This window comes from Chiloscyllium plagiosum, unplaced genomic scaffold, assembly GCF_037043375.1.
Source record: "Chiloscyllium plagiosum isolate Xiang-an unplaced genomic scaffold, Cpla_swu_hap1 HiC_scaffold_13, whole genome shotgun sequence".
NCBI classification, from domain to species: Eukaryota; Metazoa; Chordata; class Chondrichthyes; order Orectolobiformes; family Hemiscylliidae; genus Chiloscyllium; species Chiloscyllium plagiosum.
The window spans coordinates 76,098,794-76,125,990 of record NW_028270151.1 but is presented as its reverse complement, the minus strand read 5'-3'; the positions used below and the strand labels follow the sequence as shown (position 1 = coordinate 76,125,990).

Genomic DNA, 27,197 nt, shown 5'->3' with positions numbered 1-27,197 from the left:
AACAATTAAGAGTGAGTAATAGAATATGACACTGCCAATTTAGATATTTAGAAGATGCAGTAACAAAATAACATAGTCAGTTTTACTGTCAATGACTGAATCTGATAAAATAAAGAGGTTATCCAAAAAAATCTGTGAGGCTGGAAGGATCATTGCAACAGAATCTTATTGCAACATAAAAAAGGTAGTATTACTTCTTTTAGAGACACAACTATCTTCTGTGATATGACTTGAGGAAACTAAAGATCCTCCAAAGGAGATGAATGTTGTGGTATTGAAAAACCAGAACACATTCTTTTGCAAAGGACATTTGAAATGGCATTACAAAGATCTGCCAAGGTTCAGGTGGACAAACAAACTGAACCTGAATGTTACATCCACAAGCAACAGACTTTCAACCTAACCAAGCTGACCTGGATTGCATAGTCAGAAGCTTGAGTGTTAATAAACTTTCTTTCAATATTTGAAACATAGTTGTGAAAAAGAATCAATAATCGAAGTAAGCTTTTGTGGGAAATGTTATGTAAGACAGTACTGGAAACTGTCAATGATGTTATGAGATAAGGTCTCCCCAACAGGATATAAAGCACTGTTCCTGGAATTAGATATTTACAATTTAAAATATCTCTAAGTTGTTATCAGAATGCTTCATGAGCAATAAAATGCATTTATTCTAAAGTGTAGCCTAAGGTCTGACCAAGGATTCTCAAATATCTTTGATGTAATGTAGCTAGCTGTTAAATTCTGTTTGTTAATCCTACAATGTTAATCAAAAATGATCAAACTTCTGCTGAAAACACTGAATGAACGTCCTCTCCCATTTGACCTTGTAACTTAGACTAATATTAATAAGGTGGATTTCAGACTATAAACCAAATAGCATCCCAGATGCTTCCAGTGGACATGACCAGAACATAAAGCAAAATTTGCCACCTGTTGCAACCTCCAGGTTGATTCCTGTATTGCTAGTGGCTTTGAAGATGAGAGTAGCCAAGAATGTTTATGTGTCAGGAACCTTTCAAACCAAGTCTGTATATACATCTCACCAGTTTTTTTTGTCCACTGTCGTTTGAGGGAGATCGCTAATACTCCCAATTCATTAAGAACTAATTACGTTTCATTTTCTCTTGCTGTGGGACAGTGGGCAAAGTGAGATGTTGCTTCACTAGAATTACAGACATTAATTTGTTAAAAGGTGCCAACATACATCACTTGATTGACACTGCATGTCAACTTTACCCTATGGCATAATCAAAAGGAATTCCATTCTCTAATGTCTGGAGAGTATGCAACTACAAAACCAAGGAGGTCAGGGCCAAGTATCCTTTTAGTGACTAGCATGCCATCGTTCTATAGTAATCTACAACACCAGCATTGGAATCATCACAATAAGTCAAGATGAGTGACAAAGGTTATTTCCTGACCACGTGGATAAAAATTCCAGTGTGTAACCCACAGAAAGGTAACTAACAAGCATATAGTAAGAATCAACCCTATTGCCTGAAATGCTTTTTGAGCAGGCTAATGGGGTGCTTTAACAGCATATCCACTGTCTGGATTGCTCTGCCGTACTCAATACACTTCATATGCTGATTCATGGTAGTCTGCTGCTTGTTGCATCACCTCACCATGATGAAGAAATGGTCACTACCACCAGCTTTATTGTGAGAAGCCAAGGGGCATGGAGAGGAGCAAGAAGAACAGAAACACGAACATGGAAAAGTGGGAATAAGAGAGGGCAATCTAAACACTGTGGGCGGCACTGCTGCCTCACAGCGCCAGAGACCTGGGTTCAATTCCCGCCTCAGGCGACTGACTGTGTGGAATTTGCACATTCTCCTAGTGTCTGTGTGGGTTTCCTCTGGTTGCTCCGGTTTCCTCCCACAGTCCAAAGATGTGCAAGTTAGGTGAATTGGCCATGCTAAATTGCCTGTAGTGTTAGGTAAAGGGGTAAATGTAGGTGGTTTGCACTTCGGCGGGTCAGTGTGGACTTGTTGGGCCGAAGGGCCTGTTTCCACACTGTAAATAATCTAATCTAATCTAATCCTGGTCAGTCTGATCATTGATGAACAGGACAAATGTGATGCCAGTAACTGCAACTCCAGTACTCCATTCCATCTGACAGAATCCACTTGGACACAATGGAAAAAAATAAAAGTCACCACAAAAATCAAGATTTCAAACCAACTTATAATCAAACTAAATCATTCTGATTTGCACTCAAAAGTCAACTAAACAGCCTTCCTCATTTCCTCAGTGTTTATGCTCTATCTGCAAAGGACTTTCTTTGTGCTCATACACAAAGCCGTCCCAATAGCAGCATCATGGTTGATCGATACCTCTAACTTTCAGCAGTGGATATTGCCGATGATCTCAATTTACACTGGGTGGCACGGTGGCTCACAGAATCCGGGACCTGGGTTCAATTCCATCCTTTGGCAACTGTGTGTGTGAGTTTGAACCTTCTCCCCATGTCTGTGTGGGTTTCTTCCAGGTTCCCTGGTTTCCTCCCACAGTCCAAAGATGAATATGTTAGGTGGATTGGCCGTGGTAACTTGCTCACAGTGTCCAGGGATGTGCAGGTTAGGTAGCGGAGCATGCAGTGCTACAGGAAAAGGGGAAGGGGTGTGGGTCTGGGTGGGATGGTCTTCAGAGGGGCAATGTGGACTTGATGGGCCAAATGGCTGCTTTCACACTGCAGGGATTCTATTCTACACTGGGTTTTGAAGGTCCAGTTGGAGCTCTGGGAACAGAAGTCTGGGTTTACTGACTGCTAGGCAATGGGAAGAGTACTGATGGGGTGGCCCTGTTGGGAAGATTAATGCTGTCAGACCAAGAGAGAACAACAGGTTCATGCTCCACTGGGCTGCTCAGCAATGCTAGTAGTTAATTTGCTGGAAGACAGATTGCTGAACTGTTGCAAGAGCTTACTGGGGTGTGAGAACAGATGCCTGAGATACCACTGTGGAACTCAGACACTGGCTGTTTACTGCTTGTACTATAATGTAAGCTGCAACATCAGCCACCAGACGTCAACACATGGTTGCATCCCTAAGTGTGCAACTGAGCACTATTTCCAGGCTAGAAAGAATGGGTTTCAAGTTTTGAACAAAGCTTTGTGTCTCACCTTTGTGGGCTGTTACTTCGGTGTCTTCAGCCATGGTATTTAATCTGATAGGGCAGTGATATTTAAGCTTAAAAATAATGAGATATCTGTGATGTGAATAGATTCTATCAGAGTCAGTTCAGATGAATCAATAATTTCCCCTGTGGATGCTTTTGGTATATTTTCTAGTTGTGATTCTTTACCATATTGACACTACTTTTGCTGTTCTCAAACTTCTGCACAACATCTAGAAGCGACCTATTGTTTTACAAATATAGCATTCTATTGTCATAGCTGGGCACTGTTTGTGTCTTTGAGGCATTTATTTTTATTGCACAGTATTTACTAACTCATGACTAATTGACCTCGTCTTATTGTTGGCTTGTCCATTGTGTCACCTAATAAAATGCCAAGGTTTTTTTCTGCATTCTAAGGCAATATCATCCTTCTTTCAGGATTTGTCTGTGTGGTGTGTCTTCCAGCTTTCAGTTGCCAACAAATTCTGAATAGCGTTTTCCAAAACAAATCTTCTGGGAACTGTAATGAATCTGTCAAAAATATTATCAATAATGCCAAAGAGTTTGCCTCTTACAAATTCTGCTTTCAAATCACAACGTTCACAGGTTTTCACTAATCTAGAGACAGTCTTAATGAAGTTATCCAGATTTCTCTGGATGCTGAACTCTTCTGTTAAATCTTGGTCTTTGAAGAATTTTGTTTGTTCCCAAGTTAAATAATTATCAGATGCTGTCAGAACTGTGATTGCTTTTAGATTTTGGCAAATGATGACATCATCTGCTTTAGGACTTATTGAATACTATAATGTATTTACTTGTTTAATTTCAAAACTGATCTTGGCTTGCTCCAAAATGTCCAGTCCTACATTCTGTCCAGCTCAGCCCATTTCTTAATTAAATTTTCATGGCGTGTTTTCTTAAACAAACTTTCTTCTTAATAGGATTATTGGTTTTCTTTTAACGCTGTTTTAAATCTGCGGCATCTCATTGCTATTATTTTTATTGTCCTCAACAATTTCATGATTCTGCAGTAAGTAAATGATGATAGCTTTAAAGTATGTAATATTACTTTAAGACAATTTGTATTCTCCCTTCTTAATGTCTATCCAACCTTTAAACTTTGTTTAATAGCAATGTTGTCATATGTTTTTTGTCTGTAAGATTTTCAACAATGATCCTGTATTATTTTCCTGTAATAAAGTTTTACATTCCAGTTTTATAGCATTGTTGATGTGTTTTAGTTCTCAGTTTCCGTTTTTTATTATAACAGTATTGTATCACTTGCTGCGTACAAATTTTCCTGTATTTTTTTCTATTACCACAGCAGTTACCCCCCTTTTGTGTTTCTTCATGGACAAAGTGAACATTTACTTATCTTTCACAATGCACACCCCCTTAACAGTGATTTTAAAAAATAAACTTTTGTTCCCACAGGCTTAATCATTAATCCCGCCAAAATCAGGTTTTAAACTACCAACATTCCAATTTTATCACACTCTTAATATTCTTCTGTCTTCTTCCAATAGACTCAGTGTTCAAAATCTTTTTAGTTGTACTTTTGTCAACTTAAATGTAATCTGCAACTTTTCTGATACTTTTCTGAAAATTCTAACCCTTTATTTATATAGCTGTGTCTTACAAAGAGACCGTAATGATCAATTTAAGAATAAGTATTATTTTTCCCTCTATCCCTTCAGTATTTTGTTTTAGTCTTTATGTTGGTGTTTCTTCCCTTGCCCATTGGCTGTTCTGTTGCTCATGTATTTTTGAATTGCTCCCACAGATCCTTCTTCCATAAGGGGTCCATCATTTTCCAGTGTGACTAGCTATTACTCTCTTCTTAGCTTATACAGAGGAACCTCGATTATCCAGATACCAATTATCTGAAAATTGGATTATCCGAAGGAGATCTCAACAGAAAAGATGTATGTCCAACAATGATCGCTTCTTTTGTTTACAGTGATTAAAAGTGCTGCCGAGAACAGTCCTGGACTGATGGGAGCACAGGCACCGTCTCTAAATGACTGACCTCCCACCCTCTCTTCTCTTCCCACACTTTCCCTGGAGTTGTACACAGGTGTGTACCCTAACCACCCTCCTTCCCCAGATAATCTCTACAACATTGTCCTTTACAGGGCAAAGGTGGAACCTGTCAAAACGCTGCAGTAAAAAGTGTGTGTGTGTGAGCTATTTGGAGACTCACCCCCCAAAAGGCAGTAGCAGCAGCAGTCTTGTTGTTGGTGTCCAGTCTGGCTGCCCCAGAGAGGGGGGGGGGGAGCGGTGAATGGGGGGAAAACCAAGGGGTTGGAGGTGGGGGAGGATAGGGGGGGTGTTGGGGTTGGTCAGCGGTCTTGGATGGGGTTGGGGGGGTGCGTGCGGGGTGGTGTTGGACGGGGTTGGGGGGAGGCTGCGGGGCGGTGTTGGATGGGGTTTGGGGGTGGGGGGTGGAGTTGGATGGGGATTGGGGGTGAGTGGGGGCGGTGGATGGGGGGATGGTGTTGAATGGGGTTAGTGGCACGGGCTGTGGAGGGCGGGGTCTCACGCGTGGTGTGCTGCTGCCTCATCTCCTGAATGGGGAGTGGACTTAACAGAAAACTCCAAGCCCCAGAGGAGAAGCATTGAATCAATTAATCGAAATAGTGCCCGCCCATCTCATTTGGATATTCAAGGTTCCTTTGTATGTGGTTTTTGCTGCTTTTCCTAGCAACCCTGAGGTGAAGTTTTCTTCTGGAGAGCTGCTTTTGCCCTGCTACTGCTTTCTGCTTGTCCACTCATGTGTTTTCAGCTGCTGGTGGATTGTCCTTCTTAAAGCAGAAATGTTCTTAAAGTGATAAATTCATTTTTTTTTCTCCTGGTACAAATTATCTTTTTTCCATCATTGCGACTTTGAGGTATTTATGTAACAATCCCATTGCTGGCCACCATGTTGCATGCTGCAGTAGATTGTGGCTTGTGGTTAGGTAGACTGCAAACTCTAATTTTTTTCTATATCAAGTCTAAGGGCTATCGAATTAGTGGAGGTAGAGGATGCATGATTGTTGCGTTTTGAAATGAAAGCAAAGCTATCTTAATGACAAGATGTAGTTTATTGAGTGACAGCAATGGGTACAAGAATGTTGAATAGTTATATATGATTATAAGGACTACCAGGAGCCAGAATGATACATCTATCTCCATCAGGACCTCATGTGAGACCATCCATTCTCCTCACCATCATCAGACTGGGTGGGCACTTAGCTTCAACGTTTATTCTTTCAGAACCATTACTTTATACAGCAGTTTTAAAATGTATCTACCAACTTATTCACTAAGATTTTTATTCAGAAAGAGTAAGAACAGGACTAGCCTAATCAATCTTTTCAGCTGTTCCATCATTCTATTGGATTCTGCTAGATCTATAATTCCACTCAAAAAATGTGCTCGTAACAAACGAACATCTGATCCAGCAATTAATCTAATTCCAAATGCTAGGATAAGATATACACTGGACAAATGACTCAGGACCTGTTGTGTGTGACATCATTAGAACTTGACAATAAGAATGCTACCTTGGATTCTATCCAAGCTGTATCGTGTAAGTTTGTGTACTTAATTAGAACAGTTCAACCAAACGTTTAGTAGGGGCTTTCTGTCAAGCAAAAAAAATCTCTTCCAAGAAGCCTTCTGCAAATAAAACAGTGGTATTGTAATACAAAATGAAATTCATAACCCAAACAGGTGAACTTCATTCATTTTTGAAATCAACGGAGCCTGGATGTATAAGAAATTGCTATTGCTGAGGTTTTCAGGTTATGATAGGTCAACATTTTACCTCAAGTTACAGAAGTGACCTATCAGCCATTGTATGATACAATTATGACACAATTTATCAGCAAGCCATTCACTCAGGGTTGTAGCTGTACATAAAGTATACAATTTCAGTCAAAGCTGGCCATTAAGCAAAGTTCAACCAAAGCTGATTCACATAAAACAACAATTTGGTGATTTGACACACAAATGGAAGCCTGATGTGTGGAGGTGGAGCCTTCTCTATCAATTCTGACTACGAATTAGAATGGCTGGACCAATAAGCTTTGTCAAATCGAGGTTGAATTCATTTGTAAGTACTGGCACTGGTAAAATAAATACCATGTTGACAATACTATTTTCATGCAATTTATACTTGTCGGTTTTCAAGTATCTTTCTTAGCAGGTCAGAGGATAAATCCCTCTGACAAAACACCACCTTTATTGAAAGGAATTGAGAATAAGCTCTTTTTAAGAAACAAAAAGATGGTGAAAGATTAAAAAAAATTGTTTCCAGAGAAAGCTGAAGTATTTTTCATATATTCTCTTTCAGCAAGATATCAATTTTCCAGGGAGTTTTTCATATGGTGTATCAACAGAGAAAACTGCTTCCCTCCAATCTCTCATACTCATTATAGTCTGCCAATCACTGCATGCTTCATGTATGCTAGTCACCTCATCAGGCAAATATGCAACCGTTTTGGGCAATGGAGTAGGAAGACAATGGTAGTGTAAAAGGGCAGGATGGTAGTTTGAAAGAGGGTCAACAGTTCTTTGGAGACTGAAACTATTGAGCAATTTCGGGCATGTATAGAGGAAAACGATCACAAATTTTGTGTATTTGAGGATGGAGCATGATTTAGACCAGGAGGCTCCATAATTCCGAATTCGATTTCCTTGCCCCATCTCACATGTCATTAATTGTTAGAGCTGGATAAATTTTTTTTCGCAACTGTAATACACACAGAGGCACAGACAACACTGGGTTTTTCAATTATTGCTGAAGGTGTAGGACATTATTGATTACATCCATGTGGACATTAAAGTAATTTATGACCAACTTATCAAATTTATATGATCATAAGACATAGGACCAGGAGTAGGTCATTGACAGGAGCGGCACAGTGGTGACTAAGTGGTTAGTACTGCTGCCTCACAGCGGCAGGAGCAGTAGGGACTTGGGTTCGATTCTACCCTCGGTCAACTGTATGTGTGGCATTTGCACATTCCCTCTATTTCTGTGAGGCTTTCCTCCGGATGCTCTGGTTTCCTGCCTCCATCCAAAGTTGGATATATTGCCCATAGTGTCCGGGGATATGTCGGCTAGGTGGGTTAGCCATGAGAAATGCAGGGTTACAGGGATGGGGTGTTTCTGGTTGTGGTGCTCTTCAGAGAGTCGGTGTGGATTTGATGGGCCAAATGACTTGCTTCCACACTGGAGGGATTCTATGTTTGCACCAAATTTTGTGGTTTTCACTATCTCTGTGTTCATTCTTTATTATTTTCATTCCTGTAACATATATCTCTCCCCTCTCCAGGTTATTGAATTCTATTTGCATTTCCTGGTCTTACATCCTAAAGTTAGGCACCTAGAATTGAACTCAGTTTCTCTTTACCCTTCTCCTACATGTGTACATTCAGCTCAGCTGTTACTCTCCACAAGCTACTTCCCTAGAGTCCTATTATTGAACATTTATTTAGCATCTTCACAATGTCATGATGATGCAAAGAATTTCTATTAATGTAGTCACTCTTGTAACACAGGAACACCACAACAAACAATTCAGGACAATGGCTTGATGTTAGTGCTGTGCAAGAGCAACTCACATAGCCCCATTCCATTGCCTTTTCTTCATATACTCACATTTTCCTTTTTCAACTCTTTATGCTGTTTCCTTTATGAAAATATTAATGTATGGGAGGTGAAGCTTTAAACATGGGGAGTCCATGTGATTGCAGACTCAATGTAGAAATACCAGGTGAATCTTGCAGGCAGGACAGGTGGTACAGGGTAAAGTCAGAGAAGGGAGGAGACATGGGAATTGAGGTCATTGTGTAAAATAGTAGATGAGAGGAAAGCCCATGAATGGGCTCACATTAGCAGAGGTATGGTAAGAACCAGTGACAAATGAATAATTTGAAATCTGATTTAAAAAATGAGTACATAGAAGCCACATGGAGGTTGTAGCTATGAGGAGAGATTCAACAAACTTGGTTTGTTTTCACTTAACTGTCGAGGAATGAGGGACAACCTGATAGAAGTTTACAAAATGATGAGAAGCATGGATAGAATGAATAGTCGGAATCTTCATCCCAGGGTAGAAATGTCAATTATTAGGGGACATAGGTTTAAGGTAAAAGGGAGTAAGGTTAAAGAAGATGTGAGAGACAAATGTTTTACACAGAGGGTGCTAAGTGCCTGGAATGTGTTGCCAGAGGTGGTGGTGGAGGTGGATACATAGCAATGTTTAAGTGGCATCTTGATAGATATACGAATAGACAAGGCAAAGAGGAATATGCCATGTAGAGAGAAAGGTTTTTAGTTTAGAAAGGCAACATGAGTCAACAGTGTCTTGGTGGGCTGAAGGGCCTACACTGTTCTTTATTCTTTGTTCCAATATGATGTTACACCTCAAAGTGTCAATAAATCTGAAAAATTCCCCTGCATTGCCTCCAAACTATTATCATACTATCAAAACATTTGTTAATAGATAAAATTTGGCAGATGGGCAAATAATGTAAACGTGAGACTATGAACATTTCTTAACATGGTCTGTTTGAGCAGTTAGGAGTGCAGGTCCCAATAAAATAGCAGAATATTCCATTGAAAGCATACATGGATGGAGTTCTGTAATTAAGTGGAAGACCTATTAGTAACACACATCGGGAACTGCAAGTGCCAAATTTCCATGTGCGCCATTTTGTTTGTAATATCATAAACCATTGGGATAATCAATGTTCAGTGCATTTTCTGATCTCATTAGGAATTTGGTTCAAGAGGATTATATTTATTATAGATGTTAAAGTGAACTTATCCTCTGTTTTTAAAGTTAGGATATGATGAAGAGAAGAACGATTATGTTTTCTATGGAGAATATAGTGAAAGTGAGTCTCTCCCAGTGTCAGCTCCAAAAATGCCTACTTCTCCAGAACAGGAAAAAAGAAACCGTCACAGAGCCAATGTTGTCAACGAGATCATCACCAAAGAGCGAGACTATGTCAAGAACTTAAAGGACATCTATGAGGTAAGGAGTAGTTTATTTTATGTGTGAGATTGCATTGATTTTGTTCCTAGGCAAAAGTGAGGACCACAGATGATGGAGATCAAAGTCTAGATTAGAGTGGTGCTGGAAAAGCACAACAGGTCAGACAGCATCCGAGGAGCAGGAAAATTTATGTTCCGGGCAAAAGCCATTTATCAGGAATGAGGCAGGGAGCCTCCGTGGTGGAGAGAAGGACTTTATTCCTGCCACTTTTTCCGTCCTCTGCCATAAAAGGGTATGGGAAGAATTTTGGTCTTGTGGTGGGAGTTGGTGATGGGTGAGATTGTTGGATTCCACTCATCACTTGGGTCATGTTCTGGAGATAGTATGGCCCACATCTACATATTGTGCAATGTCTTACAATGTCCATCCACCTACTTGCTTTGGCAGCTGCTCGATGTCCAAGACAATTTGATGTTATCCCTCGCATTGATTGAATTTGAAAAAAACTCACGGCCTGGTCAGGTCTCTACTTGCTCTCAGATATCACCCTGCAGTTTCACAATAATGTTTCCCATGATGGCAAGAAAAGAATGCAGCTCCGCTCTAAGGTCTGACCAAGCCCATAATCACCTTCAGTAATGTTCAGGTATTCATCTCCTAATCAGCGAGCTGCCTTAAAGGGAGCACACATCATGCTCACAATACTGCTCCCTCAAATAAATAAGTGGTATCCTGAAGGCTTAATCCTTTACTTACTCCCCCAATCTGCCATTGCTCTTAACCTCTCCAGCATGGATCACTCATCTCTGAGAACTCACTCCCTTGAAATTACTGACTTACTGATAACACAGGCAGTAACACAATGGAAATACTAGTGAGGCTAGACCTACTCTGGAGACATTGAATTATGGCATTCCCATTCTAGATTCGTTTTGGCCCCACATTCAAAATCAAGGGCATCTCACAAACATTTGGGCGATCTCCAGCATCCTCTTTCCTTCTGTGTTGCAGACAAGAGCAATCACCTGACAGAGACACTACAGGAAACAGTGCCTCAAACTGCAATGGCTATCTGGAACTGAGTGATAATTAATATGCAAGTCTTTCTGCAACTCATTAAAAATTGTTATTTAAAATCTTTGCATATGGAGAATATTCCTAGTGATCTTGCAACTTTGAATAATGTGCATATCAGTTTGGATATGTGGCTGGCACTGTTGTAGGTTTGAAGGACTGGGACAGATATTGGAATGACTGTTACATGAGGGGAATGCAAATTCTACAAGTTCGGTTCAGTTCAGTGAATTTCTGCCAAGGAGATCAAGTTGCAAAACTTTGGCTCCTTTCACTTTGTTGAATTCCCTCTCGCTTCACTCTGTTGAGAGAACTTCATCCAACAGCAGCATACGGATTTCTCTCCTTGAAGAGCAAACTTAAGCAATATGCAGCAAATGAGTCAAATCGTATCAAATATAACAATAGCTTGAATATAAATAGTGCCATTAATAAAGTAAAATTGTTCCAAGACACTTCACGAGCTTGACATTAAATAATATTTGACCCCAATGCACAGCAGAGATATTCTGGCAGATGACTCAAAGCTTGCTCAAGAAAGTTTGGAATAATCTCTGAAAGAAAAAGGTAGAAGTAGAGAGTTCAAAAAAAAGGGCGGTAATTCTAGATTTTAAGGCTGAGAAAGTCTGAACACCATGGTAGGGCATTTAAAATTGGAAATTCTCAACACATCAGAATTAATTGAAATTGGAGAGCACAGTGATGGCAGGGCTGAGGAAACCTACAGGTATAGTGTTATGAAAGTGTAAAAGTGTACTGTACGTTTAAGAGAATAAAGGACTTGGCAAGCACATTGAGTGCTAGAGAATTTACAATGTTACATTTGATTCAGAACAGATAGCACTGACTGAGTTGCTATGAGGAAAAAACAAATTTGAATTCGTCCAAACAGTTTACATTATACCCCGAAAATACCAGATTCCAATCAAGTTTGATTTAGTATATTGACAATCTCAAAAGCCAATGACATAATCCGATGCTTTGGGCGTAAAAGACCAAGGAAGATCAAACAGTTAGGAGGAGAACTGCCAAGCCAGCATCTGCAAACTGCCCAGAGAATAGGTCTCTTAAAGGCATCTTTATTGAACAGTAACCTGTGAAGCTGAATCCCCAAGAAGAAGAAAAAAAGACAGGAACATAGAGAAGAACCGAAAGCTGCCTGGTTTTGAGATAAGAAGTGTAAGAAATCTTAATCGGGGGTTTTATCGGACCAGTATTATAGAAAGGAAGTTAAAAGATAGGTTAGAGGAAGAAGTTGTAAATAGTTGTTAGTTATTTATCTTTCTTATACTTTAAGAAATAAAGTTCTTAGTTTTTACTTTAAATGGTTCTTGGCCTCTCGAACTTTCACAGATTACTGCATGGGATAAATCTTTTCTGTTTGCTGGTTTTAAATTAGCAAAGGGGTTTACCCCATGTCGTAACAGTTTGGGGGCTCGGCATTGGGAATGGAACTGTTTTAGACAGATTTGAGCAGATTTGGGTGTACGAAAAGTCTCAGCAGATTTAAACACTTGCGGGTTAGTGAACTTTAAATAAATCATAGGTGAGAGAACTTGTTTAATTTCGGTGACGTGTGGCTGATTAAATTAAAAGTGAGAGAAAGAGCTCTTAAAATTGCTAAAATGTTTCTGGATTTGAAGATGATTCTCAAATTTGCCAAGAAAGTTTAGAAGGAAAGAAAAAGGCTATACTTTTTGAATTAGCAAATAAGTTATATTTGGGTTTAACCAAGGCCAAAAGTAAAGCCAAAGTTGTAACCAATCAAACACCAAGGTGTGTTAAAGAAACAAACAAGTGTAGTAGAGGTAGAAAAACTTAAATTACAATTGAGGAAAATGGAGATAGAAGATAAACAAAGGGAGAGAAAAAGAGAAAAAGTGAGAAGAGAGAGACAGAGAGAGAGAGGAAAAAGAGCAAGAGAGTAGGTTCTTAGCTGAGCAAAGACAGAGAGAAGACAGGGAGGGAGAGAAAGAATTTGAACTTGAGAAGTTGCAACTTAGACAGCAAAGTCAAGATAACAGAACAGAGATTAAAAGAGGTGATAGTGTGTGTATATATATATATATATATATATATATTTTTTTTTTCTGCCGCATTTTCTTGAGAAAGATGTTGAAGCCTTCTTTATTTCATTTGAAAATTTGGCTAGGCAGATGGCGTGGTCTGAGGATTTATGGGTAATGCTCATTCTAAACTGGTGGCAGAGCTAGTGATGTATTTGCTGCGCTGTCAGAAGAGCTTACACAGGCTATTTTAAGTGCTTATGAATTGGCACCAGAAGCACTGCTGCCTCACAGCGCCTGAGACCCGGGTTCAATTCCCGCCTCAGGCGACTGACTGTGTGGAGTTTGCACGTTCTCCCCGTGTCTGCGTGGGTTTCCTCCGGGTGCTCCGGTTTCCTCCCACAGTCCAAAAGATGTGCAGGGTCAGGTGAATTGGCCATGCTAAATTGCCCGTAGTGTTAGGTAAGGGGTACATGTAGGGGTATGGGTGGGTTTCGCTTCGGCGGGTCGGTGTGGACTTGTTGGGCCGAAGGGCCTGTTTCCACACTGTAATGTAATCTAATCTAATCTAAAGCATATAGACAGCAGTTCATAAACACAAAGAATGTTGATTTTGAAAGAATTAAACATAGTAATTTTGATCAATGGGTGAGTGCTTTGAAAATAGATAAGACCTTTGAGGCTCTAAGAGAGATTATTCTGCTGGAGGAGTTTAAAAACACTCTTCAGAGAGGGTAAGAATTCACGTGGAGGAACAGAAAGTTCAGGAAGTGAGATTGACAGAAATAGCAGATGAGTACATCTTGGTATATAAGACAAGCTTCCAGCTAGAATTTTGTCCTGTGAGATATAGAAGTTGGGAGAAGAGGAAATCCTACACTATGAAACCAAGAGTAGAGAGGACTGGTAAGAATTTACCACAAGATAAAAAAGAAGCCCAAGAGGGTGGACAGGAGGTGAAAAGCCTCAGATGTTTCCACTGTGGTAAAGTGGGACATGTAAAGCCACAGTGCTGGTCGTTAAGGACAGGCACTGTGGGAAAAGATGTGGTAAAAGAAGCTAAACCAGTGACATTAGCAAAGATAGTAAAAGAGACCCCAAGATGACCCAAGGAGCTGCAGGAGAGTGCACAGCCTAGGCAGGGGCTGGGTATGGAGTTAGTACCTGATCTCGACAAAGAATTCGCCTTTATGGGTAAAGTTTAATCAGAAAGAACAAGGGGAGAAGGACAAGAAGTCATAATTTTGAGAGATACAGAATCTAACCAATGGCCGATTGTAAGAGATGAGTAATTATGCACTCTTTCTGACTTGTTACCCGAGAGTATGGTAATTTGTGGGATATATGGACAGAAATTTAGCATTCCCCTATGTAAGATCAAGTTGGAGTGCCAACTCAAGACTGGGGAAGTTATAGTGGGAGTGATTGACAGAATGTCAGTTCCAGGAATTCAGTTTGTTCTTGGAAGTGATTTGGCAGGATCCAAGGTGAGAGTAAAACCCCTTGTTGTGGGGAAGTCCAAGAAACTGAGTGGTATTTTCCCAGACTGTGTGGTAACCAGATCCCACTATCATAAGTCACAGCATGAAGCTTAAAGTAAAGGAAAATATTGACAGAGTTGAGGTCCAGTTAGCAGATACTCTTGGCGTAATGGTGCAGGAAAAACCTGAATAGACAGGTCAGACAGAAATGTTTACTCCTGAAAGGCTAAGATACAGCAAGACAAGGCAATAAAAGATATATATATAGTCTGAAAAGGAAGCAGATAATATTCCAGAGGGTTATTATCTGAACGATAGAATCCAAAGATAGAATTGGAGACCACGGCAGGTTAGTGCAGAGGAGAAGTGGACCGAAGTGCACCAGATGTGTTGCCGGTAGCGTACATACACGAGGTATTACGGGTAGCACATGAATTACCTGTAGGAGGTCACCTAGGGGTACAAAAGACTCAGGCTGATTTACAAAAACATTTTTCTTGGCCTGGAATGCACAAGGATGTGGCTAATTTTTGCTGTATGTGTCATACATGCCAAACGGTAGGCCAGCCACAGGTCAAACAAACCAACACCTTTGTTGCCAACTTCCGCACTTAAAGAACCTTTTGCACTGCTTGTAACTGACTGAACTAAAGGTGGGAGCCAGTGCTTGTTAATCATAATGGATCTGTCTACAAAATTTCTGGAGGCAATTCCATTACGGAGTATCAAGGCAAAAAAGGTGAGAGAGGGGCTAGTAGTTTTCTTCACACGGTATTGGCTACATGGTATGAGATTCAGTCAGACCAAGGGTCAAATTATACTGCTAGGCTGTTTAAGAAGAATATGGATAGCTTAGGTAAACAGCACTTTAAATCCAGTGCATATCATTCTGAATCCCAGGCATCAAACTTTGAAGACCATGTTGACAGCATACTGTCAGAACCCCCTGAATGATTGGGATAAAGGTATCCCATTCATATTGTTTATCATTAGCGATGCCCCAAATGAATCTACTCAGTTCACTCCTTTCGAGTTAATATGCAGTCATGAAGTGAGAGGCCCTTTGAAAGTAATTTTTAAAAATTGACAGGACCAAAGTTGGAGATCTCACATTTAGATTATATATCAGAGGTGAGGGAGAGACTAAATCAAGTAGGTGAGTTAGCTAAACAGCACCGAAAGAGGACACAGTATAGAATGAAACAGTGGCAGATAAAAGCTCTGAGACTTGGCTGTTTTCTGGAGGGGTTAATGTGTTAGTACTGTCACCAGTGATAGGAGATCCCTTCAAAGCCAGGTTTAGTGGTCCGTGCCAAATCGAGACAAAGTTGAGTCAGGGTGAGCTATCTAGTAAAGATGCCAGATAGAAAAAAATGGTATCAAGTATATAATCTGAACATGTATTAAAATAGAGAGAAAGAACTGGAGAACTGGAGCTACTGCCCTGCAGAGTGTGGAATCAAATCCAGATGTTGTGGATTTTGAGGTGCCTCAAAATAGATTAAAAAATGAAGTCCTTGAGGAGTGGGATAGGGTAGTAAGCTATCTGTCTCAGGGGCATAGAATGCAGTTGAAAGATTTATTACTACCATATAAGAACATATGAAAGAATCAGATGGGGGGGCTAATGCTATTGTACATGAAGTAGACGTAGGGAATACTGCTCTGATAAAACAACATCCCTATTGGCTTAATCCTTTCAAAGTCAGACAGGTCCAGATGGAGGCGGAGGCCATGCTCGACGAGGACATCATCAAACCAAGCCAGAGTGAGTGCAGTTCGCTTCTCATCTTAGTTCCCAAACCGGCAGGACTCAACAAATCTGCATGGATTATCGGATAGTCAACATTGTTACAAAATCGGACTCATATCCAATTTATAGAGTGGAGGACTGTATCGAGAAAGTCAAACAAGCCAGTTACATCACCAAGTAGGACTTAATGTGTGGTTCCTGGCAGGTACCTTTATCAGAGGTTGCGAAAGAAATTTCTACGTTTGTAACCCCAAATGGCGTATATCAGTTTAAAGTGATGCCCTTTGGAATGAAGAACACACCCAACACATTCCAAAGACTCATCAACAGAGTTATGGCTGGGTTAACAATCTGTGCAGTCTATTTGGACAATGTAGTGATCTTTAGTAAGTCCTGGAAAGATCATATGGTACAGTTGGCAGAGCTCTTTGAATGACTACGAGAAACAAAACTGGTGATAAACTTAAAATGGAATTCGCGAAAACAGAGGTGATGTTCTTGAGACATCAGTCATGGAGGGCTGATCCCATGGAATGCAAAGATGAAGGAGCCGAGGAATTTCTACAACTGACCTCGAAGAAAGAGGTGCTTCGATTCTTAGGATTCAATGGATTTGATCGGAAGTTTGTTCCAAACGTCAGCAGTGTAGTTGCACGTTAACCGATTTGCTGAAGAAGAACACAAAGTTTCAGTGGACAGAACCATACCAGGAGGCACTCGATCATTTGAAATCCATATTAACCTCCAAACCAGTTTTAGCTACACTAAACTTTTCAAAATCTTTTAAAGTCGCCATCGATGCTAGTGACATAGGAGTTGGAGCTGTACTCCTACAGGAAGATGAGGATGGGATTGAACTGCCAGTTGGTTACTTTCCAAAGAAGAGCAACATCCACCAAAGGGAATACTCCACAATCGAAAAGGAACTATTGAGTGTGGTACTGGTCTTACAACATTTTAATGAGTATGTCACAAACAATGTGTTGGATTCGGTTGTGTACATGGATCACAGTGCTCTTTCATTCTTAGGATGGTTTAAAGACAAGAATATGAGACTATTTCATTGGAGTTTTATGTTACAGACTTTTAATTTAAAAATCATACATGTTGCGGATCGTAAGAATGTAACTGCAGGTGCATTATCATGGATTTACCTGATAAAGTTTAGATGAGATTTGTATTCATTTAATTTTATTTATATACAGTTATATGGGAAGAAGTTAAGGTGAACTTAGATTAAAGTTATCTTTTTGTTAGGGTAATACATTTAAAGAATAGGAAGAGAAATGAAGCCATCTTTTTTCTTAAGGGAGGAGATGTTATGAAGGTGTAGAAGTGTACTGTGCCTTTAAGAGAGTGAAGGACTTGGCAAGCACACAAAGTGCTGGAGAATTTAGCATTTGGTTCAGAACAGATAGTACTGGCTGAGTTGTTTTGAGACAAAAATATATTTGAATTTGGCCAATCGGTTTAAATTATACCCCGCAAATACCAAATTCCAACCAAGTTTGAATTTAGAATATTGACAATTTTAAAAGACAATGACATAATCCAAAGACCAGGGAAAATTGAACAGTTGGGAGGAGAACTGCCAAGCCATCAGCATCTGCAGACTGCCCAGAGATTAGCTCTCTTAAAAGGCACCTTTATTGATCAGTAACCTGTGAAACTGAATCCCCAAGAAGAAGAAAAGAAGTCAGGAATACAGTAAAGAACTGAAAGCTGCTGGGTTTTCAGATAACAAGTTTTGTTTTGTAAATTTTGATCAGGAGTTTTATTGGACTAGTATTATAGAAGGGAAGGTAAAAGATGGGTTGGAAGAAGGAGTTGTAAATAGTTGTTGGGTATTTATTCTCTGTTATACTTTAAGAAATAAATTTGTTAGTTTTTACTTTAAATAGTTCTTGACCTCTCCAATTTTCACGGATTACATCATGGGATAAATCTTTTTTGTGATATGGGTTTTAAATTAGCAATTACCCCGTGTCATAACAATAGAGAGAGGTGAGACCAGAAAGGGATTTGTGTATATGGAAGAAAATGATCAAATTATCTAGGCATTGCTAGAATAAGTGCCCATGGAGGTCATTGAGTACATGAGTAATGGATGAATGAGGCTTAATTCAAATGAGAATTTGACATGTTTGTAAGTACCCTCACCAACATTTACAGATGCACCATTGAAGGTATACTGTTCAGGTGCAAAACTGGTATGTCAACTGTCATCCACAGGATAGTCAGAAACTACAGAAGGTCGTGTGTCATCGAAGACTCTCCGCACCCCAGTAACACTCTCCTATAACTCATTCCAACTCCCAGAAGATACAGAAGCTTCAATATACACACACCAGCAGGTTCAGGAACAGTTTCTTCCTAGCGTTATCAGATTGACGTGTGAACTCTAACTTCAAATAATGCTGACCTTGCTGCTATTGATCTTGGCTAGCACATGCTCTGTGTGGTGTAACTTGTCTGCCTCTGTCTAAGATTTTTTCACCCATGATCTATATGTCCTTGCTATCTACCTGTACTGCTTGTAAACAAAGCCTTTCACTGTACTTAGGTACACATGACGATAAATAAGTCAAATCAAATCAGACAACAGACATTTGAGTGAGCTCGAGTTTGTTGAGGGAGTAAAGTGGGAGGCTGGCCAGGCGTATATTAAAATACTCATGTCTAAAGAAAACAAAGACATGGATGAGAGTTTCAGCAACAGATGAGCTAAAGCAACGCAGAGTGAGCAATGTTTTGGAACTGGAAGTAGACAGTCTTAGTTAAAGAGTGGATATTGAAATGAAGGCTCATGTTAAATAATAATAATCATTATTGCTTGGAACTTGGCTTCTAAAGTAGACAAGTAAAGTAATGACAAGAAAGTAATGAATTGCTTTAAATTTGATTCATATTTCTATATATACTGTCTGTGTTAGGAATAGGAAATTATTTTTAGTTCTATTTTCAGTTCTGTGAGTGATGTCAATTTGTGTGGGAAATGTGTTTACATGTATTTAAATGAAACATTTTTTATGTTTTTGAGGTGAATACCTCAGTGCCTTACAAATAAGGGTAGAAAAGAGAGAAATAACAGCTGTTGCTAAGTAACAAAATGCCCTATGAGCCAGAGAGAAAGAGATATAAAAATCTTCTTTTGGAAAACCAGAAATATCCAGAAGACAGGTGAATGTTCAGATTTCTTCCAGAGAGACAATCATTCAGAGAGAAAACAAAAAGTCTTGTAACAGTAGCAATGATGTTTAGCGTTCTCCAAAACAGCCAGACAGAACGAAACAAGTCCGGAGTGGTTAATGTTTGTAAGAGAAAAGTTGCAGAAACAAAAGACTTTGGAAGACTGATTTAAAGAATCCATGCTAATAATGAGTTGTATTAGCAGCTTTTTTATGAGTCTCAAGAAAGCACATCAAATAAGTGCAGAAGTTTCCCAAATAAAATCCAGTAGCATCCATGCCCACTGAACAAGGAAATCCAAAATGGATTCAGATTATCTCTTCCCTGAAGTTCAAGTCTCTCTAAAATTGTTGGTAAGGCAAAAGGGTTGAATCTATGCTTCTGATGTTTGTAATATATTCATTTTATGTTATTCTTTTCTAGTCTATAATAGTTTGTGTTGTTTTCCTTTTGAATGTAATAAACATTGATGTGCTTCTGTTAAAAAGACATTGGCTGCCTCTTGTGAATGCGTAAATTATGAAAGCTAATTATGAAACTATTTATTACAAGGGAAATTGAATTCAAAAGTAAGGAGATTATGCTTCAATTATACAGGGAATTGGTGAGACCATATCAGAATTACTGTGGACAGTATTGGTCTCTTTATTTAAGGAAGGATGTAACTGTGTTGGAACCAGTTTACCAAACTAATACCTGGAATGAGTGAGTAGTCTTACAAGGAAAGATTGGAAAGGCTAGGCTTGTATCCACTGAAGTTAAGACGAGTAGGAAACATAAAAGATTCTAGAGGGTCTTGGCACTGTAGGTGTATGTTTCTTCTTGTGGGAGAATGTAGAATGAGAGGTCACTGTTTAAAACACAAGGGTCACTCTTTAAAACTGAGATAGTGGAATTTACTTTTTCAGAGGATCATGAGCTATTGGAGCTCATCCTGAACAGATGATGGAAACAGAACCTTGAATATTTTTTTAAGACAGAGATAGAAAGATTATCGTTAAGTAAGGGGTGAAAGCTTAAGAATGATGAGAATGTAGAATTGAGGTTATAATCAACTTAGCCATGATTTTGTTGAATGGTGAGGAGGGCTTAAGAGGCTGAATTATCTATTCTTACTCCCTGTTCATGTATTCATGATATGCTTAGTGATCGATCACTATGGTAGGTAAATTCTTAAAATAAAATAAATAGTCTAATAAGGCAGGCTTTGCTTTGGGATCAGATCTGTCTAGTTTTACCAGTAGCTGGGATCACAACAATATGGGGTTTGAAGCCCATCTTGGGGTCAAATATGATGACACCAAAGTTGCTCAGCGTCGGACAGGGTGAGGGGTATAGTTAACATCTGCGGTGCCAATGTTGCGGTAGTTACTAAAGTCAATTCCTAATACATAGCTGGAGAAAATGCCTACTCATCCAGTGCTGCATTTTTGATAAATATTTTGAAAATTTAAGGTAGTGGAGGAGTCTTTTTGGATTGCAATGCAGGAAGTCACGGGACCTGTACAGGGATCTGAATTGCTCCCTGATATTTGCAGGAGTCTGCTTGTAAGTCAAGTTGATTCATGGATCAAATAGTTCAACTGACAAAACATAATCATCACCATCACCCAGCCTCTCGCAGGTTGTGCAGTGTGAATAATGGGGCTGCAGGACTGCTGCTATGTAAATGCATGATTGAGAAACAAGCAAGGAACTAAATGTTGTGCTGCGAGACATCACATATTATTTGCTAACCCACAGACAGAAATTCTTTACAATTCATGGAGATGATTGTGTTGTCTGAAGTTGGGTACATCTCTTGAATTTTAGAAATTAACTTCCAAAATGTACAACCTGACAGCAATGTTCTTCTGTGTTCAGATATTCATGGTGAAAGCTGGGGATGTGTTTTCCCTAGCTAGAAAGAAATCAGTCATCACTCTTATGGAAGCACAGGCTGGAAACTGACTGATGATATTGCTATCCTATGTAATAGCAAAGACTCCAGGCTGCGGTGAGCTGGAGTGCAGCAAACAAACAATCTGCCAACCGAAAGGTTATGTCGCACTGGGGAGTTAGAAGATGAATTGATTGCTGCAGAATTCCCAGCCTCTGCCCTGTGTTTTTGTAGCTGCTGTTACGATTTAATTCAATGTTAACCCCAGGATTCGGCTCTGATGAATAATCACAAGCTTTTTCTGAGGGTGTCCTTCATCATGTATACAGCTTGTGGATGTTAAATAAAACAGGACAGTAGTGTTCATTCAAAGTTTGTGAGAAGATTTGTAGCTCGGGTGCTCGTTGTTGTGGTTCTGTTCGCTGAGCTGGGAATTTGTGTTGCAGACATTTTGTCCCCTGTCTAGGTGACATCCTCAGTGCTTGGGAGCTTCCTGTGAAGCGCTTCAACACAAATTCCCAGCTCGGCGAACAGAACCACAACAGTAGTGTTCATTATTTAGACCAGAAATACCATGAAATCCTAATGATGTTGTTAGATCCTAATTTGTATTCAGAGAGCCCAAAGTGGGATTTCCCTGCTTTTAACTATGGGGATAACAAATTGACATCTGTGTGCACCCGTTCAGGTTGAGATGGGCACATTGGAACATACTTGTTCTTACTTAATTTGCATAAACATAGCATTGCCCATGTGACTCTTGTGTTGCTGTTTGTTCCTTCAACCTGCCTATGACACATGGATATGACAGGGGTCTGCAGAACAGTTGTGGAGCCTCCCTAAAGGCAGGTGCAATGTGAAAGGGAAACTGCACAAAAATATTGCAGCAATGGAAAATCTTTCACCATGAGCATCAGGGTAGGCAAAGGGTTCCAGAGTGACAGCTGCAGAGCTGGAGATATTCATGTTACCAGTGGGCAGGGGGAGAGATGCTAGGGTTGCAAGAGGAATGAGAGCAAAAGGACCCAGTAGGATCACCCTTACATAAGCTGGCAGTAGATGACCTGGGAGATGAACTCCTGAAGTTTGGAGTAGCACTACAGGAAATCTAATGACCTAATTGAAATAACTCCACAGAGGCCAGTTCCCATTACCAAGTCACCCTTTATTTACACATGGTGAATTCTTGACTCTAATCCAGTCTCCTCAGAGCCTGCTCTCAGATTGAACAGAATGTCTGATGCTCCTGTTTGTATCTGTCAGCCAGGGCTCCCTGATTGGGGCTGTTAACCTGGTCCAGTCAGGGATCTCATATTCTATAAGGTCCATCTGGCTGACCCCATTACAATTGTTACATCTCTCAAGAGCCATGTATGAGGACATAGGCTGGTTCTGTTTTGAAGTTCCTCCTCGGGTGTTTCAGCACCAGGTCACATTTCTCCAACTCTGCCTCTGATGCAGGTGGCATGTAGCACCCAGTAGCTCTCCTCTTCCACCAGGAGCATCTTGGTAGAAATTAATTTTCCTCTTCAGGTGGCAAAGGTGTCGAGTTGGTGACATCTGCCAAGCCCATCTCTGATTCTGAAGTAGCTTCAACACTTAATAGAAAGAGAGAACCAATGAGTTCTGGAACAGTCGGAAAGGCTGATGAGGAGCTGGTCATGTGTTGCTCTTGCACTGTTTGTGAGGGAGAAACTTTAAGGTGATCCACTTGTTTGTTTAGGACTGCCTCACTTACCCAACTTCTTATGTTACTGAACCTGACTTCGCACCAACCTCACTTCTTACCCATGCAGGGCCATTCCCGTGGTTCCTACATTAAACTTTGTCCTCTGAAGTAAACTGACTCTCTTGCTTAGTAGAGTCTTGTATCCAGCACTGGAATTCCTAATGCTGTTTCACGCAGCCCCCAGTTCCAGGAAGATCAGGTTTAACCCAGTTCAGAGTCTTCTCCCCATTAACAACTCTGCTGAAGCTATTTCTGAGGTTCCATGAGGGGCGTCCTATAATCAAATAGGAACTGAGACAGTTTGGTATCTAGTCACTCTGTAGGCTGTTTCTTTTAGCTTGCCTTCAATGTTTGAACTGCTTTTTCTGCTGGACCACTGGATAATGGATGGTATGGAGCTGTCCTTACATAACCAATATCATTTGACTTTAAGGAATACTCCAAGTCCCTGCTGGTAAATGGTGGCCTGTCATCTGTGACCAACACTTCTGAGACTCCATCAACTGCAAAATATGTGCACAGTTTTTCTATCCTCATCCCCATGTTTGATAAATGAACTCTATGCACATCCAGCCACTTTAAATAGGTGTCCTATTTAATGACTAAGAATATTGAGTCCATGAAAGGGCCTTCACAATCGATGTGAAATTGAGTCCAGGTTTACCCTGCCATTACAATTAATGTGGGGGAACTGCTCGCAATAATTTGTGTCCTTGCACGCACTCTGGGCACTGCCTCACCAATATGGCCACGTCTGCATCCAATCCTGGCCACCAGACATAACATCTTCATTTTGGAAACTCCTGGATGATCCTGGTGGAGTTCAGCCAATATCTGGCGGCGACCTTTACTCAGAACAATCACCCCTGCTCCTCATAACAACATGCCAACCTCTATTGTGATCTGGTCTCCCTGGATCCAAATAAGTTTTAATTCTGATTGTGGTGGCTGTTTGGTTTCCCCGATCACCACCAGCTGTTTCAGTTTTTTCTGGATCGGATTTTTCTGCATCCAATGTCTGATATTGTCAGCTGTGACTGCAAATGTGTCCAGATAGTTTAAACCAATGCTTTCTTGCATTGGTGGTACCAATGGCAGTGTATCTGTCAGTGGGAGGTGGCTCAATGTGTCCGCATTTGCTGCTTAACTTCCTGGACAGTATTCCAACTTGTAAATATAGGCTCTTAGTATTACAGCCCACCACTGTATTTGGATTGAAGCCATGGGCAGCACAGCCTTGTCCTCTTTCGGTAGGCCGAACAGGGTTTCATCCATATAGATACTAGAGGAACTTTGTAAAGGACAGCCCCCCTGCCATCTTTGCAAAGAAATCCTCCCTGTGAGGGACTGGGTATTTATTCAGCTTTGAGAAGTGGTTTACCATTTGTTTCAAATCCCCACAGAAGTGAAACGACCCATTGGGCTTCCCCATTGATATGACTGGTGCTGTCCATTCTGCAAACTGGACTGGTTTGATCATGCCTTCACTTTCCAGCCTTCTGATTTTTGCCTCTTCTTTTACACATAAGGCAAATGGAACTGGAAAGTGCTTGTAGAATTGTGGAATCACTTCCTGGTTAACATGCAAAGTGGCCTTGGCTCCTAAACCTTCTTGAAAAACATCCTGATATTTAATTAGGATTTCGCTCTGGCAGCCATTTTCTAATTGAAAATGTTGAGCCAATCTAGGTGAATCTTTCTCAACCAATTTCTCAACCATCAAGCTTGGGCCCGAGACTTTTACAATAATCAATGGTAACTGAACCAGCTGCCTGCTATAACAGACTGGAACCAAAGATATACCCTTAATCTGTAAAGAGCATGGGTTCTCAGTCTAGCCAACATATTGTGCAAACTTGAAGGCTGGTGTACTGAGCGAATTTTGTTAAAGACTAGTTCCACAATCACAGGCAGAGAGGTGCCAGTTTTGGCCTATATCAGAACTAGCTGACCATTAACTGAAAATGTGTTGCTGGAAAAGTGCAGCAGGTCAGGCAGCAGCCAAGGACCAGTGGGGTTCTGTCCTGGTGGCGATTGGAGGGGCGGGGCTCAAGGGTGGAGGGGCGGGGCTCAAGCGAGGAGGAGCGGGAAGTGAAGGAGATGCGGTGGAGAGCTTCCCACTTCCTCCAAACCAAAGGAGTAGCCATGGCCACCTGCATGGGCCCCAGCTATGCCTGCCTCTTCGTAGGATATGTGGAACAATCCATCTACTGCAGCTACACTGGCACCACCCCCCACCTATTCCTCTGCTACATCGATGACTGTATCGGCGCTGCCTCGTGCTCCCACGAGGAGGTTGAACAGTTCATCCACTTTACCAACGCACTTCCACCCCGACCTCAAATTTATCTGTACCGTCTCAGACTCCTCCCTCCCCTTCCTAGACCTCTCCATTTCTATCTCGGGTGACCGAATCAACATGAACATTGACTATAAACCGACCGACTCCCACAGCTCCTAGACTACACTTCCTCCCACCCTGCCCCCTGTAAAAACACCATCCCATATTCTCAATTCCTTCGTCTCCGCCACATCTGCTCCCAGGAGGACCAGTTCAATACCGAACAACCCAGATGGCCTCCTTCTTCAAATACCGCAATTTCCCCCCAGACCGTGATTGACAATGCTCTCCACCGCATCTCCTCCACTTCCTGCTCCTCCGCCCTTGAGCCCCGCCCCTTCACCCTTGAGCCCCGCCCCTCCAATCGCCACCAGGACAGAACCCCACTGGTCCTCACCTACCACCCCACCAACCTCCATATACATCATATCATCTGTCGTCATTTCCGCCACCTCCAAATGGACCCCATCACCAGGGATATATTTCCCTCCCCTCCCCTATCAGTGTTCCGAAAAGACCACTCCCTCTGTGACTCCCTCGTCAGGTCCACACCCTCCCCCAACCCAACCTCCACTCCTGGCACCTTCCCCTGCAACCGCAAGAAATGCAAAACTTGCACCCACACTTCCCCCATTACTTCCCTCCAAGGCCCCAAAGGATCCTTCCATATCCGCCACAAATTCACCTGCACCTCCACACACATCCACTGCACCCGATGTGGCCTCCTCTATATTGGGGAGACAGGCTGCCTACTTGCGGAACGTTTCAGAGAACAGCTCTGGGACACCCGCACCAACCAACCCAACCACCCCGTGGCTCAAAACTTCAACTCCCCCTCCCACTCCATCAAGGACATGCAGGTCCTTGGACTCCTTCATCGCCAGACCATAGCAAGACAACGGCTGGAGGAAGAGCGCCTCATCTTCCGCCTAGGAACCCTCCAACCACAAGGGATGAACTCAGATTTCTCCACTTTCCTCATTTCCCCTCCCCCCACCTTGTCTCAGTCCCAACCCTCGAACTCAGCACCACCTTCCTAACCTGCAATCTTCTTCCTGACCTCTCCACCCCCACCCCCACTCCGGCCTATCACCCTCACCTTAACCTCCTTCCACCTATCGCATTTCCAATGCCCCTCCCCCAAGTCCCTCCTCCCTACCTTTTATCTTAGCCTGCTTGGCACACTCTCCTCATTCCTGAAGAAGGGCTCATGCCCGAAACGTCGATTCTCCTGCTCCTTGGCTGCTGCCTGAGCTGCTGCGCTTTTCCAGCAACACATTTTCAGCTCTGATCTCCAGCATTTGCAGTCCTCACTTTCTCCTAGCTGACCATTTAACCAAACATTATTTTGATTGATACTATTTAGATGTTGCTTACCAATTTAACTGTTCCATGACAGAAGTAGATTGCCTTTCCAGGGTGTGCACTCTTCTGGATGTCAGCCGATGAGGTTCTTACTCCATTCAGGTCTAGTGTGATTTTGTGTCTCGAGTCTGCACACTGGCAGCAATGGCTTCCTGGTCTGGACCTTGGGAAATTTTAGCCTCTTGGCCGAGGCTTGGTTTTGTTTTGGGGTTTTGCTGTGGGCATTTTCCCATGATAAAGCTAGTTGTGGTGCCTGTTTGAAGTC

The 27,197-nt window shown here is 41.3% G+C and overlaps 1 protein-coding gene across 1 annotated transcript in view; it reads left to right on the top strand.

The window, feature by feature from the left end:
- The window catches only part of LOC122556295 (rho guanine nucleotide exchange factor 4-like), a 108,905-nt gene that overhangs the window by 28,732 nt on the left and 52,976 nt on the right, over positions 1 to 27,197 (top strand). Inside the window, exon 5 of the mRNA XM_087993920.1 lies at positions 9,960 to 10,154. Within this exon, the coding sequence (XP_087850046.1) occupies positions 9,960 to 10,154 (195 nt within the window). The remainder of the gene's footprint in view (positions 1 to 9,959; positions 10,155 to 27,197) is intronic.